The 17698-nt window shown below is 47.7% G+C and overlaps 2 protein-coding genes across 6 annotated transcripts; both read left to right on the plus strand.

Moving 5' to 3' along the window:
- Positions 1–62: 62 nt before the first annotated feature.
- On the plus strand, positions 63–13603 carry ATAT1 (alpha tubulin acetyltransferase 1). Of its 5 annotated transcripts, none has more exons than XM_064283111.1 (13): positions 63–557; positions 1020–1080; positions 1188–1279; positions 1405–1465; positions 1574–1687; positions 1864–1965; positions 7747–7792; positions 7908–7976; positions 9588–9659; positions 9863–10106; positions 12681–12760; positions 12853–12895; positions 13266–13603. In XM_064283111.1, the coding sequence occupies exons 1-13, from the start codon at positions 451–453 to the stop codon at positions 13438–13440; spliced, it is 1266 nt and encodes a 421-aa protein (XP_064139181.1). In that variant the 5' UTR covers positions 63–450; the 3' UTR covers positions 13441–13603. The 5 variants fall into 5 exon arrangements, with proteins under 5 accessions (XP_064139181.1, XP_010600075.2, XP_064139185.1 ...); XM_064283123.1 differs by having other exon boundaries at positions 452–844; XM_010601773.3 differs by lacking the exon at positions 12853–12895.
- A 202-nt stretch (positions 13604–13805) lies between these two features.
- On the plus strand, positions 13806–17687 carry C1H6orf136 (chromosome 1 C6orf136 homolog). Its single transcript, XM_064283128.1, has 6 exons — positions 13806–14033; positions 15353–15754; positions 16033–16121; positions 16303–16503; positions 17229–17298; positions 17390–17687. Exons 1-6 carry the CDS (start codon positions 13962–13964, stop codon positions 17501–17503), a joined length of 948 nt encoding a protein of 315 aa, XP_064139198.1. The 5' UTR covers positions 13806–13961; the 3' UTR covers positions 17504–17687.
- Positions 17688–17698: the final 11 nt, after the last annotated feature.

The following is a 17698-nucleotide window of genomic DNA, read 5'->3' on the forward strand; positions in this document are numbered from 1 at the left end:
TGCTGAGTTTTTTTTGTTGTTGTTTTTTTAGGTAATTAAAGGAATGGGGTGGTGCTGTGGGAAGAGGAAGAGTCAGGCTTGAGGCAGCTTCACCATGGGACCTTCCCTCCTGGGATGGGCAACAGTGTGACCCCTTGCGCCCACAACACCTAGCAGTTCACTAAGGGGCTGAAGGACTGGAGAGCAAGACAGTAGTACGAGAAAAATGCGTCGCTATGGCACCCACTACCGTGGGAGGCGGGGAGCTGGCGTTGCTAAGGGGACAGCTGGCTTGGCAAGAAGAACGGGGTCTCCGGGGCTGGCTGCCAGGCAGCTTGAAGGAGGAAAGGCGGGGCGACCCGTTGGGGGCGGGTCCGTGCCATTGCCTCTTGCAGCCCCGGCTTATAAGACTGCGAGGGGCGGGGCGGATGTGACGTTGTGTGGGGCGGGGCTGGTCGCGCACAATGGGCCATGGAGTTCCCGTTCGATGTGGACGCGCTGCTCCCGGAGCGGATCACGGTGCTGGATCAGCACCTGCGGCCCCCAGCCCGCCGACCCGGAACCACAACGCCAGCCCGGTGACACCTCAAACCCGCCCCGTGGCCCGTCTCTCCCGGTCCCTCCTGAAACCTGGTCCAGGGACCACGCCCCCTCTCACTGACTAGTGGCCACTCCCTTTGATGTCTTGGCCCGTTCTTTTGGTGACCTTTGACCCTAGACCAAGGGGGGTTATCAGTGCTTGCATCTGTGGCATTTCACTCCTTTGCCCAATATGTGGTCCCACCCAAAGGATATGGTTGACCTGTCCTTTCTGCTTCACCCCAATAACCTCCAGGGAGGAGGGAATGAACCATTTTGGAAAGAAGTATGGCAAAAATTTGGGTTTCAGCGGGGTGGGGCCGAGAATCAAGTTGGGAGACTCCAAGACAGGCAGGGAGCCTTAAGTGCTGAACCTGGGCGGGAGTTGTGTCCCAGGGTCTCAAGGAGTGACTGCCTGGGACCCTCTAACTCAGTGAATAATATCTCTCTTCTTTCTATAGTGTTGATCTGCAGCAGCAAATTATGACCATTGTAGATGAGCTGGGCAAGGCTTCTGCCAAGGTATTGGGAAATCTTAAGATGGGGGGGTTGGCTTTTGGGGGACAGTAGAAAAAGAGGGCTCTAGGCCCTTTAGAAGGGACTTGCAGAAACTGTCATCTTCTTGGCAGGCCCAGCATCTTCCTGCTCCCATCACCAGTGCATCAAGAATGCAGAGTAACCGCCATGTTATGTATGTGCTCAAAGACACCTCAGCTCGACCGTAAGTGCCAGATGCTCTTCTTTTGCATACTTCCTTCCTTCCTCTCCCAACCCTTCTTCCTTGTTTGGTTCAGTCTCTTCTAAATTACTACTCATAGCTTGTTCATCATGTTCCCCATCCTGCAGGGCTGGAAAAGGAGCCATTATTGGTTTTCTGAAAGTTGGATACAAGAAGCTCTTTGTCCTGGTATGTTTTGTTCTTTGTATGTTTTGGTTCCTGAGAACAAAAATACTGGGGGTTGGGAGGCAAAGATGCCTGGGTAAATAAACTTATTTATTGTTCTTTACCTGTTAGGATGATCGTGAGGCTCACAATGAGGTAGAACCACTTTGTATCTTGGACTTTTATATCCATGAGTCACTTCAGCGTCATGGTCATGGGCGAGAACTCTTCCAACATATGTTGCAGGTATCATTTAACTCTTTATCAGAGTCCACCCAAAATGGAGATCCAAGACCCCTTTGGCCTGAGTCCTTCCAGAGGCCCTGTTTTTCCCCGCAACTCTCATGTCCTCATGTCCTCCTGTTCTCTTCCATGGCTCTCACTCCTCACACCTCCTATCCTGAGCCTTCTGTTCCTTGCAGAAGGAGCGAGTTGAACCGCACCAACTGGCCATTGATCGACCCTCACAGAAGCTGCTGAAATTCCTGAATAAGCACTACAGCTTGGAGACCACAGTCCCACAGGTTAGAGGTTTCAGAGGGTAGAACCCTACTAAACATTCTCATTAAAATTGTTGATTATTTGAGGGTAAAGAAGTGGCACTTTCCAAGAACTCCCTGTTGCCCATTATATAGGATTCAGTTTCTACAACTAAGCTCTTTTCTTGTGGTATCGCTTTGCATTCTGAAGCCATTTCACTCTCATCTATTTTGATTCTTAATCATGGGCTGTTTGCTACATCTAATAATTTTTCACCCTGTCTCAAACACAGCCAGGTCATTTTCACTTCCTTGTTTTCACGTGGGCTGTTACTCATTTAGTCAACCGTCATTTATTAAGGGCCCAGAAAAATATATATTCCGTGTTCTCAGGGAGCATCATTCTAATAAGAAGAAAGTGATCTTGTTTATAAATGAGTACAATAAAATATTACTAATGATATTCATTCATCTAGCACATAAGTATATATTGAGCACCTGGCACTGTTGTAAGTGCTAGGAATATTTAACAAAACAAACAAAAGTTCCTGCTTTTGTGGAGCTTATATTCTAGTAGGGGGAGACAGATAAGCATAATAAACAAGTATATACTATAGTTGAGGTTAAGTGCTCTGAAAAAGTGAGAGCAGGTAAGAGGGGTTGAGGAGTTCTTTGGTGATGCAAACAGTTAAGCACTCCGCCACTAACCGAAAGATTGGCAGCTCGAATGCATCCAGAGGCACATCAGAAGGAAGGCCTGGTGATCTATTTCTAAAAGATCACAGCCATTGAAAACCCAATTGAGCGTAGTTCTACTCTGAAACACATGGGGTCACCATGGGTCAAAATTGATTTGGCAACTGATTACTTAGTAATTAAGAGGGCTTGGGAGTACAAAGGTGGGGATGGGGGCATGTGGCATTGGGAGCTTAAATGGGATATTCAGGATAGACAAAGTATTATTTGGGCAATAACTTAGAGGTAAGATAAAGAGCCAGGTATTATCTACAGAGAGAGCATCCCAGGCAGAGGAAATGGCTGGTACAAAGGCCCTGAGGTGGGAATGCCCCTGAAAGAGTGAACTGGTTAATGTGGGTAGAACAGAGTGTGTGAGGGGGAGTATGGTAGGAGATAAGCTCAGAGAGGTAATGGAAGAAGAACTCTGGGGGCATTGTAAGCTATTGCAAAGACTTTGGCTTTTACTCTAAATGAAAAAGAGCCTTTGCAGGGGTTTGACCAGAGGGACGACATGGTGACCTATTTTTAATGAGATCATTTTGGCATCTTCCTGCTCCCAGAGAGGAAGAACAGACAGTAAGGAGACAAGGATAAAAGAAAGACCAGTTAAGAAGTCATCTTTTTTTTTTTTTTTAATTGTGCTTTAGATGAAGGTTTACAGAACAAATTAGTTTCTCATTAAACAATACACATACCGTTTTGTGACATTGGTTGCCAACCTCACGATGTGTCAACACTCCCCTTCTCAACCTTGGGTTCCCTATTTCTATTTGTCTAGCTTTCCTGTCCCCTCCTGCCTTATAGTCCTTGGCCCTGGGCTGGTGTGCCCATTTAGTCTCATATACACGGTTGAGTTATGTTTATTATTGTTTGTTTTATGGGCTTGTCTAATCTTTAGCTAAAAGGTGAACCTCAGGAGTGACTTTAGTACTGAGTTAAAAAGGTATCCGGGGGCTGCACTCTCAGGGTTTCTCCAGCCTCTGTCAGACCAGTAAGTCTGGCCTTTTTTTGTGAGTTAGAATTTTTTCTACGTTTTTCTCCAACTTTGTCTGGCACCCTCTATTGTACTCTTTGTCAGAGCAGTTGGTGGTGGTAGTCGGGGAATATCTAGTTATGCTGGACTCAGTCTGGTGGAGGCAAGAGGCAAAAATCTTGATGAGAAATGGTTGTGGCTCAGACCAAAGTGTTAGCAGTGGAGATGGTAAGGAGTAATCAGATTTTAAATCTTTCGGCCTGAGCAGCTGAAAGGGTGGAGTTGCATTAACTGAAGTGGAAGTTAGAACAGATTTGGGGGAAAACACTGGGAGTCCGTTTAGAATATGTTAAGTTGTAGATGTCTGTGATATGTCCAGGTTGAGTAGACAGTTGGTACTTCACGGGAGTTCAGGGAGGTGGTTTAGGATGAAGAGTTTTCAGTCTATGGATGCTATTTAAAGGGATGAGACAGAATGAGATCTCTAAGGAGAGAGTAAAGATCGAGAAATGGTCCAAGGACTTGAGCCCTTGGGCACTCTTTAAGAGATCAGGGAAGAGAGGAAGAACTGGCAATTGCGACTGAGGAGTGACTAGTGAGGCAGATGAAAACTTAAAAATGAGGTGATCTGGAAAGGAAGTAAAGAAAGTATTTCCAGGGCATACTGGAAAGGAATGGCTTACTGGATCAAATGCTGCTGATCAGTGAGGTAAGATACGGACTGAGAAATGACTGTGGGTTTAGCTTCCTTAGCCCACTGGTGATCCCAGTGAGTAGCTGGTGCAGTGGTGGGGTGGATGCCTCAACCGAGTAGGTTTAGGAGATTAAGATAGGAATTGGAGACGGCAAGAATGGGCAACTCTTTTAAATGTTGCTTTAAGGGGAACAGAGAAGTAGAATAAGAGTTAAAGGATAAAGTGGATCAAAAGAGGGTTGATTCTTTTCAAATGGAAGTACTAACAGCATAGAATGATTCAAAAGGGAAAATTCAATAAAGTGGAGAGAATCGCTGAAGCAGTGTCATTGAGGGGTTGGAATTTGGTTGACAAGTTAGCCTGGGAGAGGTGAATGGACAATTAATCCATCGAAACAGGACTTTATAGAATTAATTACAGAGGAGGCATAAGGACACAGTGGTGAGTTATAACTCAGGGTGGGGGTTGGGTTAAGAAAGATTTGACTTACATTTAATCTTGAAAGATGAGTGGTTGTCAGGTGGACAGAAGTGAACTGGTTAAGATGCATTTCATGTACAGGAGCCAGGATGAGCAAAGGCAGAGAGGTATTGAACTCCCCAGTGCTTCCAGGGCACATGTGCTTCTTGGGGAGGATGAGGGTGGGTTGGTAGACATACACCACAGTCAAGGCAGGAACTAGGCAGGGTCTACTTATAAGACTCCACCATACATTACTCCATTAAGAGGCAGCAGAGGGCAGGGGAAGGGGCACAGTATTTGGCATCAAACACATTACCCAGCTAACATTTAAGACCAGAGCAGTATAGATTACAAATAACAACTAATGTTTCGCGAACTCTGTGTGGTTTCATGAGCTGTGTTGTTTCATGAGCTCTGTGTGTTATCTACATGCATCATCTCAGTTGATCCTTGCACATCTCTTTGAGGTAGGTGTCACTAGTAACACCATTTTGAGATTATACAGATTGGTGATTTGACCAAGTTCACATAGCTGATAAGTAGTAGAGTCCAAATTTGAAACCAAAGCCTGCTGTAATGACTACACCATATTATTGGTTGAAATTCTGCACACAGAATCAGAAACTGGGGGCTTGAAGCCCAGCTTTGCCGTTTGTATCTAAGCCATGTCTCCAAGCCTTCTTTTATTCATCTTTTAAGGCATTGACTTTTAAGAATTGTTGTAAAGGCCAAATAAAATGTGATAGTATGATGAAACCACTATATCATTTTGTTCTCAGAGTGGTACCTTATCTTCCATTGTGTCTTCCCTTGGCCCACTCATTTCAACCCTGCTTTTTTTTTTTTTAATTCTTAGTTTCCTCAGTATTTGTGTACTTTATACTGTTTGGTCTTACCATGTTTTATTTTGAAGTCTTTTGTTTTGGCAATTCGGGATGCCTCATTTTCCCTGATATTTTATACATTATGTTTCCATTAGCCTGGGTCCTGGGACAACATAAAAGCAGGGTCTGAGTTTTTCTGTTCCATCTGTTTTTGAGAAAAAATTCAAATAACACAAAATTGACCGTTTTAAAGTATACAATTCATTGGTTTTTCATATATTCACAATGTTACACAACTATTACCACTGATTTCCAGAATATTTTCATCACCCCCAAAAAAACTTCCTATTAATTAAGCAGTCACTCCCAACTCTGTCCCCTCCCCCCAGTACCTGGCAACTACTAATCTACTTTCTATCTCTATTGATTTGTCTATTCTAGACATTTCATATAAATGGAATCATATAATGTGTGGCTTTTTGTGTTTGACTTCTTTCACCTAGCATAATGTTTTCAAGGCCCATCCATGTTGTAGCATTACCAGTATTTCATTCCTTTTTATGGCAGAATAATATTCCACTATATGAATATAGCACTTTGTTTATCCATTTATCAGCTGATGTACATTTGGTTGTTTCCACTGTGGGGCCATTATGAATGCATAATGGTGCTATGAAAATCTGTGTACAAGTTTTTATTTGAAAATGTGTTTTCAATTCTGTTGGGTATATACTTGACAGTAGAATTGCTGATCATACGGTACTTCTATGTTCAACTTGTTGAGCAACTGCCAAACTGTTTTCCACAGTAGTTGCACCATTTTATACTGCCACCAGCAATGCGTGAGAGTTGCAGTTTCTCCACATCCTTGCCAACACTTGTTATTTTCCATTTTCCTTCTTTTGTAATAGCCATTCTAGTGCTTTTGAAGTGGTATCATTGTGGTTTTGACTTTTATTTCTTAATGACTCTAAATGATATTGAACATCTTTTCATGTGCTTATTGGCTATTTGGATGTCTTCCAGGTATTCATTTGCCCATTTTTAAATTGTATTGCTTGTCTTTTTGTTGTTGAGTTTTAAGACATTTTTATATATTTGAGATACTACGTTCTTATTACATGTATGACTTACAAATATTTTCTCCCATTCTGTGAGTTATCTTTTCACTTTCTAGATAATGTCCTTTGAGGCGTGAAAATTTTTTTGACGAAGTCTAATTTATCTGTTTTTTCTTTTGTTGGTAATACTTTTGGTGTTGTATTTAAGAAATTTTTGCCTTATTTATGGAGCCCTGGTGGTGAAGTGGTTAAGGGCTACGGCTGCAAACCAAAAGGTCGACAGTTCAGATCTACCAGCCACTTCCTGGAAACCCTACGGGGCAGTTCTACTTTGTCCTATAGGATTGCTATGAATCAGCATCGACTGAACGGCAATGGGTTATGGGTTGCCTTATTTAAAATCATGAAGATTTACTCCTGTTTCCTTCCAAGACTTTCATAGTTTTAGCTCTTAAATTTAGGTCTTTGACCCATTTTGAGTTAATTTTTGTACATAGTGCGAGGTAGGGGTCCAACTTCATTCTCCTGCATGTGGATATCCAGTTGTCTCAGCACCATTTACTGAAGATAATACTGAGTGGCCTTAGCACCTTTGTTGAAGGTAGATGTATGGGTTTATTTCTGACTCCCAATTTTCTTCATCTGTATGTCTATCGTTATGCCAGTACCACATTGTTTTGATTACTGTTCCTTTGTAGTAAGTTTAGAAATTGGGAAGTATGAGTCCTCCTACTTTGTACTTCTTTTTCAAGATTGTTTTGGATATTCAGTGTTCCTTGCAATTTTTTATGAACTTAGAATCAGCTTGTCATGGTCGGGGTTTATTTATTTTTTATTGTGGTAAATAGAGAAGAAAATAATTTGGTATTTCAACTGTCTTCACATGTGTAGTTCAGTGGCATTAACTATGTCCACCATGTTGTGTAAGGTTTGGGTTTTTGATGGTCTGCCACCAAGGAGAGAAGATTGCCTTTTGTTTCTCCTACTGTGTTTTTTCCTAGCACAGGGTTCGTACTCAAGTATATGGTGAGTAGCTGAATGAACAACTGTATTTTGTGTGTTTCCTCTTCTAGGTGAACAACTTTGTGATCTTTGAAGGCTTCTTCGCCCATCAGCATCGTAAGTTGTCTCACCTTTTGTTGGTCATGTAGTTGGGGTGAGGGGAAGGAAAGAGGTGGATTCTTGGTCCCACGGGCCCCCTCACTGAGGGGCAACACCGCTTCCTTCCTCACAGGGCCCCCTGCTTCCTCTCTGAGGGCAACTCGACACGCTCGTGCTGCTGCGGTCGATCCCACGCCCGCTGGTAAACTTGCATTGAATGGGTGGAGTGGTAGTACAGTGATGGCTAGTCACTCTAGAGGCAGCGGGGAGTACAGTGCTATCTGTGGGCCATTTTGGAGAATTCTGAATCACCCCAAGTCTCCAGTAGTCATTACCTGGTTGTCTTTGCCCTCATGGGAGCTCAGTGCATTTTATACATGGCAAGACTTTTAATAAGCAAGCTCATTGAGAGCCTATTTTATAATTGATGTTGGTGGAGCCTCTTGCTGCTTCAGGTCCATCAAAATAGTCCAGAGTCACACTCCTTTGTAAACCCCTCAGGTTTCTCTCAGCCTATGAGGGAAAGGCAAGTGCAGACAGCCTTTTCGTTTCCAGTCATAGAACAGGAAACAGGCGTAACATGAATGGTCCAAAGGTTAAGTATTCATTTTGGAAGGTAATTCTCAGGGTTTATAATGTTTCCAGCCAAATAATGAAGTTGATCCGAAGAAACCAAACGCGAGAGATACGCTTCCTGGATTCTCCTTGTCCTCATACACACAGATGCATTCCCTGCCCAGCTGAGCCCCACTCCTTCTCTTCCTCATTACATCCCAGAGGTGGACAATAACAGCCCTCTGCTGGCTGTGCAGTGCTTCCCTGTACAGGAGTGTCCCCTTCCTGAGCTGACCTTGTGGCTAGCTCTCACCATCCTCCATGTCCAGGACAGGGAAAAACCACCACCCAGAAACTACTATTACCAGTTACTAGCATCGACCAGTGTCAGGCACTGAGAGAGGCACTTTCTGTCCACAACTCACTTTGGTTTCCTAGGCTTCTGCCTTCTAGTTGTAGCTGACCTCCCAGCTATGAGAGGGAATGAGTGCTAATGAGGATAGTGAGGATGTCGGTACAGGCTTCAGGTACACGGGGGAGGGTAATGTTGCAAAGCTTGAGCGAATTAGCTGAGAAGTCACTCATTCACCACAGACGATGGAGAGTCTCTTGAGAGGGAAGGGTGGGAGCAAGTGGAGAAGTGAGGAGAGGGGAGGCTGAGTTTTGTGCAGTACATTATCCTTCCGTTTACTCTGATAACTCCTATTCAGATATCCATATTTCCTTTTTTTTTTTTAAGTAAAACTTGAATCTCTTCCCATCTTTACACAGGAAGGAGAGGTTCTGCCCCACCCCCAACCTCTCCAAAGCAATTTTTGATTAACCAAGGGCTTTGTCCATCTCATCTAGAGGGACCCAGGGTCCTCACTGGCCCGGCTGGGACCATTCCACAGCCTCAGAATCCCAGGGGGCCCTGGCAGCACCCACTGACAGTAAGAGCTCACCTCCCCTTGGCTGCCCTTCTCCTGCATCTCCCAGGCCCCCAGTCTCCCCTTTGATCTTTCTCCCTCAACTCTGTGTTTGGCCTACTCCTTCTGGCTCTCCTCAGAAGTGCTCCAGCATTCCCCCTAAAATCCCTGTTGGTGTGCTGGCATCACCACAGAGCTGATTCTACGATGGAGCTGAACTACTCTCCTTCCCCAGGAGGACCTGGGTGTGAAGGAGCAGATGTTTGAGATTGTGAGGGGCTGTGGCAGGGAGGAGGGGTACAAAGTATGTCTTCTAATGCTGACTTTCCCTGTGTTCCCTCCACCGCAAGCTCCGGCAAGGAAGCTGCCACCCAAGAGAGCAGAGGGGGACATTAAGCCATACTCCTCAAGTGACCGAGAATGTAAGAGGGGCTGGGGGGAGGGTGTGAGGGGCCTGGACACAAGGGAAAAAAATGCTTGGGGGACGCTGGGAAGGATTAATTCTCCCTTAAAGCTCTGATTTCTCTTTTTTTCTACCCTCATTTTTGCTGTCATGACTCTGTATCTCTGTCTTCCCTCTATTCCTCCTTTCTCTGTCTTGCTCTTCACTGTCCCTCTCCCCCAGTTCTGAAGGTAGCTGTGGAGCCTCCCTGGCCCCTGAACAGGGCCCCACGCCGCACCACACCTCCAGCCCACCCACCACCCCGCTCCAGCAGCCTGGGAAACTCGCCAGAACGGGGTCCCCTCCGCCCTTTTGTTCCAGAGCAGGAGCTGCTGCGGTCCCTGCGTCTATGCCCCCCACACCCTACCGCCCGCCTTCTGCTTGCGACTGACCCTGGGGGCAGCCCGGCCCAGCGTCGCCGCACCAGGTAATAGAAGGGTCAAAGAGGGTCTGAGAAATGGCAAAGAGCATTTGAATCTGTCAGAGACTTGAAGCAGTAGGGTAGACAGATTGGGGAGTCATGAAACCTTTCAAGAAAAATACATGTTGAGGTCACCTGGAAATAGATTACAGTGAAGGAGCAGAATAGAACTGTATGTGGAGCCCAAGGACTCCAGTTTTAAAGTGAGTTAGGGGTAGGGTAGGGTAGGAAGAACACTGAGATTCACTGGGTGGGGGGAACTGTGCCTTGTAAGATTGGAGAAGTCTTGGTTTACACTTGCTGGAGGAGGGGCAATGTCTGACAGATTGGGGAGCCAGTGGCTTCATGTCAGCACCTGTGTGCCAAGAGCCCATCCTACCAGACAGGGAGTGGGCATCTCTCTCCCTAGCTTTTATTTCTGTCCCTAGCTTTCTTTTCACCTGACTGCTCTTTCTGTTTTTCTCTCTCCCCCATGTTCCCTCTCCCTCCATCCTGTCCATAACATCCTTCCACAGCTCCCTTCCCCGCTCTGATGAGAGTCGATACTGACAGACCGCTAACCCCTCCTTCTCTGGGAGACCTCGGGTCGGCAGAGACCCCCTTCCCCTGAAAACCCCAGGCTCATTCTGCATTGCCTCCCCTAGGACCCAGAGACCTGACAGAGTCCATAGGGTTCCCTCTTCCCGATTCTTAGATGACTGGGTTGTCAGGGTCCCAAATGGCCTAATACTTTGCAGCTTTTCTTACCACAGAAAGCACTGCATCCCCACAGACAGCCCAATCTGCTGTCAGACCCCTTAGTTGGGTGGCTCATACTAATTACCCAGAGAAGCATACTCTTGTTTGCTGTCAGACTAGAACACCATGGAAGGTCCAAGGGCCTCTTCTGCCAGGGAAATCTTTTAAGGAGTCTTGTCTATGGAATAAATCCCATATTTTCTCCATTGTCTACTGGCAGCTCTAATACTGCTTTGTGCTGTCTGCCTCACTTGCTCTTTGAGCCAGCTCACGCCAGCCAACGAGCTCCGCTTCAGAACACCTGAAGTTAGGCAGGACAGGGACCTTCAGAATTTACCAGCTTCCCAAAGGGGTCCACTCAACATTGCCAAACTCTTCATTTCCACGTGTTTTGTGTATGTGTCAGGGAACCTCCAAGCTGATGTCTGCTTAGGGTCTCTAAAGGAGACTTGCTGAGGACACCACTTCCCCAGATCCATTCTCTGAGGAATTTTAAATCTTGGCAGTAGATCCCAGCAAGCACCCAGGAATCACTCTTGGCCGTGTTACGGAAGAGAAGCCTGGTCTCAAGGATCTTTTAGATCTGGAATCCCCTGTCACATCCATCCCTCCCAGTAGCTAGATGCTGATATATTCCTGTCATGTGAGATTGCTTTGAGATGAAGGACCATTCTTCCTCTGGCCTCCTTTCTTCATAGCAAGAACCTCCTTCCCTGCTCCCCACCCAGGGTATAGATATATCCTTTCCCCTTCCTCCCCTCTGAATGTGTGGTAGATTGAGTACCCCCACTGTACCGCACGCCCCCCAAATCCTTGGGAGCAGGATCTCCCTCATTCCCTCCTCCCTTTTCTTCTCCTACTCAGTGTTGTCTGAATAAAGTGTAAGTTCTTTTGTGTTTTTTTTTAAACTGACATTTCCAGTGAAAAAAAGAACCATCCAAAAAAAAGCCAACTCATGGTCTCAGCCTCTTTTGTGCGCCGCCCCTTGTTTCCCTGGGATCTCAGGGCCTCTGCCCCTCTCATCTCTGTGCCTCTGAGATCTGCAGATCTTCTACCAAGGAGCCTGAGCTCCCCTCCAAGATCTGCTGTTGCCCATCCCCATCTTCACTGCTGGATCTTCCGCGGATTCTGCATGTCTCCTCTCATGTGACCGCTGATCCCACGGTGTAGACTTCTGTATCGGCCCCATTCCCTCCAGGAACCTCCAGCTCTCCCCAGTGACTTCTACCCTCTACCCTGGGCCAGCACTCGCTGATTTACTGACATCTCTGGGATCCAGTAACTGCCTCCTGATTATTCCCTGGATTCCTCTTCCCACAATGTGATTTCCTGCCCCCTCCCCCTCTAAGCCCTTGTATCTCTCTGTAGACAATCCCTTACCTCCATCGAGCATCTAACATAGTCACCATGGCTCCCTTCCTTTTCCTCCTAAATTCAGCCTCCTCACTCCCTGTTTCCCTCTGGTCTGAGATATCCTGTATTTAAGGTAACCATATTTTCCAAACCAAACATCAGGGCACCTGGTCCAACAAAATCTTTTTTGCCTATATGTGAGTCTGGTTTTATGACAGGATTGGATCACATTTAGCCATACATTTAACATATTCTTCAACTAAAAAGAATAAAACAACAAATCAGGATTGCTCCAGAAAGTTTTGGGGTGTGAAATAAGCTTCCTCCTCATTTCTGGGGTACAGTTTAGATTAGAACACCAAAGGAATGATAATTACCCCCTTCTCTTTGTTCCCGTGCTCTTCCTTTTATGCCTGTCCTCTGAATTCTCCATACCCACCCATCTTTTGCCCTGTAGCCTCTCCCCACCATCTCCCATTTCTTCTGCAGGGGGACTCCCCCAGGGCTGGTAGCCCAAAGCTGCTGCTACAGCCGCCATGGGGGGTTGAATTCCTCACCCCCTGATGCAGGTAAGTATTCACCCCTGCTTACCCACAAATCAAGTAGGCCACATTCACTACCTACTGCAGCCTTCCCATGCACATGCCTGATATTTCCACAGGCAAGCAAGAATTGAAGCAGGGGGAACAGGAAACAGAGACTAGGTGAGGTCTAAACCCCTCCCCTACAGTTGTAACAACATATGCCTCCCACCACCACCTTTTCTAACACCACGTGCAACCACTTCATCCTCCTTCATCTTACTTTCAATTGGACACCAGCTTCTCCCACAAATTCTTCTACGTAACATTCTTGGAGAGCGTGTTTCCCCCTAAGATCAACTCTGGTGCTTCCCTGTGGCATTTTCTTGGGGGGCTCCAAATTTAGACACGGCACTAAGTGGTTCCAGCCTCGTATCCTCCTCTACATCAAAACTTGGCACCCAAAAGCCAGACAGGACATAGAGGACTCTTGACCTTAATTACGTGTTTAGTACTCCTATAACCCCCTCTCTGCCTCCCTCCCACCTCCCAGGTCTGCCAGTGAGGAGCAGGTCCTGTCACAGGACGGGTCTAGGGAGGAACCCGTGCCCACAGTTCCTCTACAGGTCCAGGCCCCACCTGCCCCGTCTTGGAGAGTAGGCGGGGATATGTTCAACGCCAGGTTCATTCGAAACCTGCAGGAACGTCGCAGCACCAGGCCTTGGTGACCGCAGCTGCCTCCTATACCGCCAAAGACATTATTTCTCGCTACAGGAGACAGCCAAAGCCCAGCCCGCATAATGGCTATATTCATTCATTCATTCAACAGGCTTCAAATGATTTGTATCTTTTTTAACCATAATAATAAAAGTATTTATTTTTATCATGAGAGCTATTCTAAAGCTTGTCATTATCTCAATCCCACCCCTCTGCGCCGGGTCGCTCAGCCCCACCTTCGCCCAGCTTTTGTGCAAATGTCGCAGGTGGCAGTGTTCTCCATGCCGCTAATTACTGCGCAGGCGCTCTAAAGCAGCCTCCTATCCCGTGAGCGCAGGCGCACTTGCTGCAAACTGAGCGCCCCTCTGGAACCCGGAGTGCGCAAGCGCGCAAGCGCGCAACATCTCGGTTTCCCTCCCCTCAGCCCCTTACCCCCCCTTTCCCCTTCACGAAGCCGGCTCCGGGGCGCGCTCACCCCTGTGAGGAGGCCGGAGGCCGACTCGGCAGGCGCTCTCTCCACTCCCGGAACATCATGTACCAGTCCTGCCGGGCGACGGCCCGGCGTCTCGGCCCCTGCCTCCGCGCCTACCAAGCTCGACCCCAGGTAACAACTGAGAGGAAGCGTGCGGGGAGGAGAGGGGGCGGGGAGAGACCCTCCTCAGAGCCGGCGCGGGGGGCGGAGCGCGCCCGCCTCCGCGCAGGCGCAGGAGCGCCCCACTGCCCCTTCCCACCTGTGACTCGCGGCGCGTGGAGGGGCGAGGGTCTGGGGGACCGGAGCGCGCGAGATGTCGATTTTGGCGGATCTGAGAGCGGGCAAGGGGGTCCTAGGCTGGGGCAACCGGGAACTTAAGTTCTGCCCCCGGATCTCTGCGGTTACCTGAGGCTGGAGGTGATTTGAAGGGCAGACGGGGCGGCGAGGTTCGCAGCTGCGGCGCCGCCTGGGAGGCCACTGGGCCCCACCCGACCAAGCGGACTGAGCTCTGCAGCCGGCGCATCCTCCACCTGGGTAGCGGTTCTGGCAGCAAGGCCGGCCCGGGTGACCCGGTTCGGGCCCCGGCGCCCGGGCGGGCAAGATGGCCACGCCCCCGGCTGAGCCGGCTCCTCGGGGACGCAGTCGTGGACACAGGTACCCGCTCTGCCGCCCGCCTTCCCCGGAGTGAGGCCCCGGGGCTTCCTCCGGAGCGGCGTGCTCGGGTCAGGCCTGATTTTGAGTGACCTCCCCTCGTCGCAGTTTCAGTGTCGGTGACCGGGGAGAATGAAGCCCAGCATTTGTCTCCTGGGATTGTGTCCTTTACAGGGGCTGGAACTGAGAGTAGCTGACGTTTGTGCTGCATTGTAAATTGCAGAGTTTTATTTGCATTCATTATCTCGTATATTCCTGATAATAAACCAGTGAGGCTTTATCTCACATTTATAGGAGGCCATTTATAGGACGTTGAGGCATGGGGAATGAGAGTGCCTAGGGCTGCACGGTAGAATTGGAGCTCAAAGAAAATAGTCCTAGCTCCAGTTGGATGTTTTCTCTGTACAATATTTGCCTAACACACTTAATCGTGGAGTGGAGTTGTGCTGTAGGCCGCATAATTTCGCTCACAGTACAGTAAAGCTTGTTATTTATCCTTTGGCTCATTCATCAAACGGGTATCATTATAATAGGATTCTTGTCTATGAGAAGTGACACTGCCCCCAAAACTGTGCTGGAATCTTAAACAAGTGTTTGTTAATGTTTGGGGAAGGTCCTTGTTCCTGTGTAACATGGAAACAGTTTTCAGTAGAGATGAATCCATTCCTCTAGTATGTAGTTCTATCTCGCCTGTCAGGAGAAGCAGGTGGGAGCAGGAGACTATTGACGAGGGAAGCAGAACTTGGATGAAGAGGCATTAGGCAGCTGAATTCTTTTTCCCTTTTGTTCTTCCTCCTTAGGACCAGCTTTCTCCATGGGCACTACCATTCCCCCCACTTTGGCCCCACTCCACGACAACCACTCCTCCACCTTCTCCCCTCCTCTGGTCTCCCCTACCCCCATGCCCATCCACTCGGCCACTTCCCCAGACCCCCTCACTACCTCTCCCTCAGGTCCAGGCCCTCACTTCACCATGGGTGGTTCTCCCTCCAGGAAATGGGGAGGAGGGACCAGGACCTGAGTTGCACAGGGGCTGCCTGGATGGGCTTAGAAGCCTCTTTGAGGGACCTCCCTGCCCCTATCCTGGGGCTTTGATACCCTTTCAAGCCCCTGGGACCGCCCACTCTTTCCCTGCCACACCATCAGGGGATTCCGGTATGGAGGAGCACCTGGCTGTCATGTATGAGAGACTAAGACAAGAGGTAGGTCAGTTTGAAAGTGGCCTTTGTCCACAGTGGGAGGGATACAGGAAATATTGGAAATAGGTGGTTAACTGTATTCTTTCATGGAACCATGAGGCAGGCATAGAGAGCTGTTATAAACATTCTCCCAGGAAGATGCACCTCAGTTCAGGTTAGGGGAGGCTAAACGTGGGATGAGATGACCTTTCACTTGGAAGAGGGGGACACTAAAAATAGAAAACCGAGAAATAGGATCATCTTTTATCTTTCTCACTGGGCTGACACCTTCTTTCACCTAGCTTCCCAACCTCTTCCTTCACTCCCACGACTATACTCTCTACTCATCGGATGTGGAATTCATCAATGAGATCCTGAACATGCGTACCAAGTGAGAGTCGGGGCACTGGTAGGGCCTTGGGGGGGAAAGGGCTCAGTGCTAGATACCCAACCCTTTCCACTTCCAAAAGTCCTACGCTGCTTATCACAGCTGTACCCCGTTCCTTGGGCAGAGACCAGATGGTTTTCTGATTCTGCCATCCTTAAGTTTCTTTCCCATCCCCTACTCACAGAGGCCGGACATGGTATATTCTGTCACTTATCCTCTGCCGTTTCCTGGCCTGGAACTACTTTGCACAATTTCGGTTGGAAGTCCTACAGCTGACCCGCCACCCTGAGAATTGGACCGTGCAAGCCCGTTGGCGGCTTGTGGGGTTGCCCATCCATATGCTGGTTCTGCGTTTCTACAAGCGTGACAAGGGTGAGCTTTACCGGTAAGTGAGAAAGGACCCAAACTACGATTTTAGGATTTTAGGAACATGATAATCTCATCTCCCAGGCAAACCCTGATCTACCCTGACTTAACCGTGAGCTGCTTGAGAGTAGAGATCTTCTGTTAGTCTAATGTAACAAAAAGAATAGGGACTTTTGAGTATATTAGCAAACCTCTGAACTTCAGTTTTTTAAGGTACATTACCTGGCACATTTTGGGTACTCAAATACTTACTGAACAAATGAAAATTCCTTTTAGGTAAACCAAACCCACTGCTGTTGAATCAATTCCCACTCACAGTGACCCTGTAGGACAGAGTAGAACTGCCCCATAAGATTTCCAGGGAGCTTCTGGTGGGTTTGAACTGCCAACCTCTTGGTTAGTAGCCAAGCTTTTAACCACTACGCCACCAGGGTTTCCCCTCTTAGGTAAAGTATCTGGTAAATTTCTGGCAGAGTAGAATCCCCAAAATTGTTAGGCTCAGCCTCTAATGGTGTGTTTAAACCAGTGGTTCCCAGATTTTGCTGCACAGTGGAATCACCTAGAAATCTTTTAAAAATATTGATGCTACACACCTGCAACCAGGGTATCAGGATTTTTAAAAATTCTCAAGATCGCCTAAAATATAGCAAAGTCTAAGAACTCATTTAAATGAAAATGTTTGAATTAAAATTTGGGACCAGTCACCCTCTCCCTCAGTAAGCCTCTCACTTCCCCCCTCCCCAGGACCTATGATGCCTATTCTACCTTCTACCTGAATTCAGATGGCCTCATTTGTCGCCATCACCTAGATAAAGTGAGTTCCAGGGTGGGTGGGGGAGAGGGTAGGGTGAAGGGGTAAAGCATCCAGAGATGCTCTCAGCTGACATTAACCTTTCTCCCTGCAGCTGATGCCTTCACACTCACCCCCGACACCTGTGAAGAAGCTGCTAATGGGAGCCCTGGTGGCCCTGGGACTGTCAGAACCAGAACCCAGCTTACACCTGCATACCAAGGCCTGATGGGGAACCAGGGTGGAGGCAGCACTGAAGACTTTGTTACGCACAAGAGAAGGGGGTATAGGCAGCCAAGATTCTCAGGAGCCAACTTCCTCGCCTCTTCTGTCTCCTTTCTTTCTTTCCATCTCATGCTGTGTAAAGCTGCTGTGTAATTTAACTTGTAAATAATAAAGCTAAAGTGAATATATGATAGGCTTT

Source organism: Loxodonta africana, chromosome 1 (assembly GCF_030014295.1).
Source record: "Loxodonta africana isolate mLoxAfr1 chromosome 1, mLoxAfr1.hap2, whole genome shotgun sequence".
In the NCBI taxonomy this organism is placed as follows: domain Eukaryota; kingdom Metazoa; phylum Chordata; class Mammalia; order Proboscidea; family Elephantidae; genus Loxodonta; species Loxodonta africana.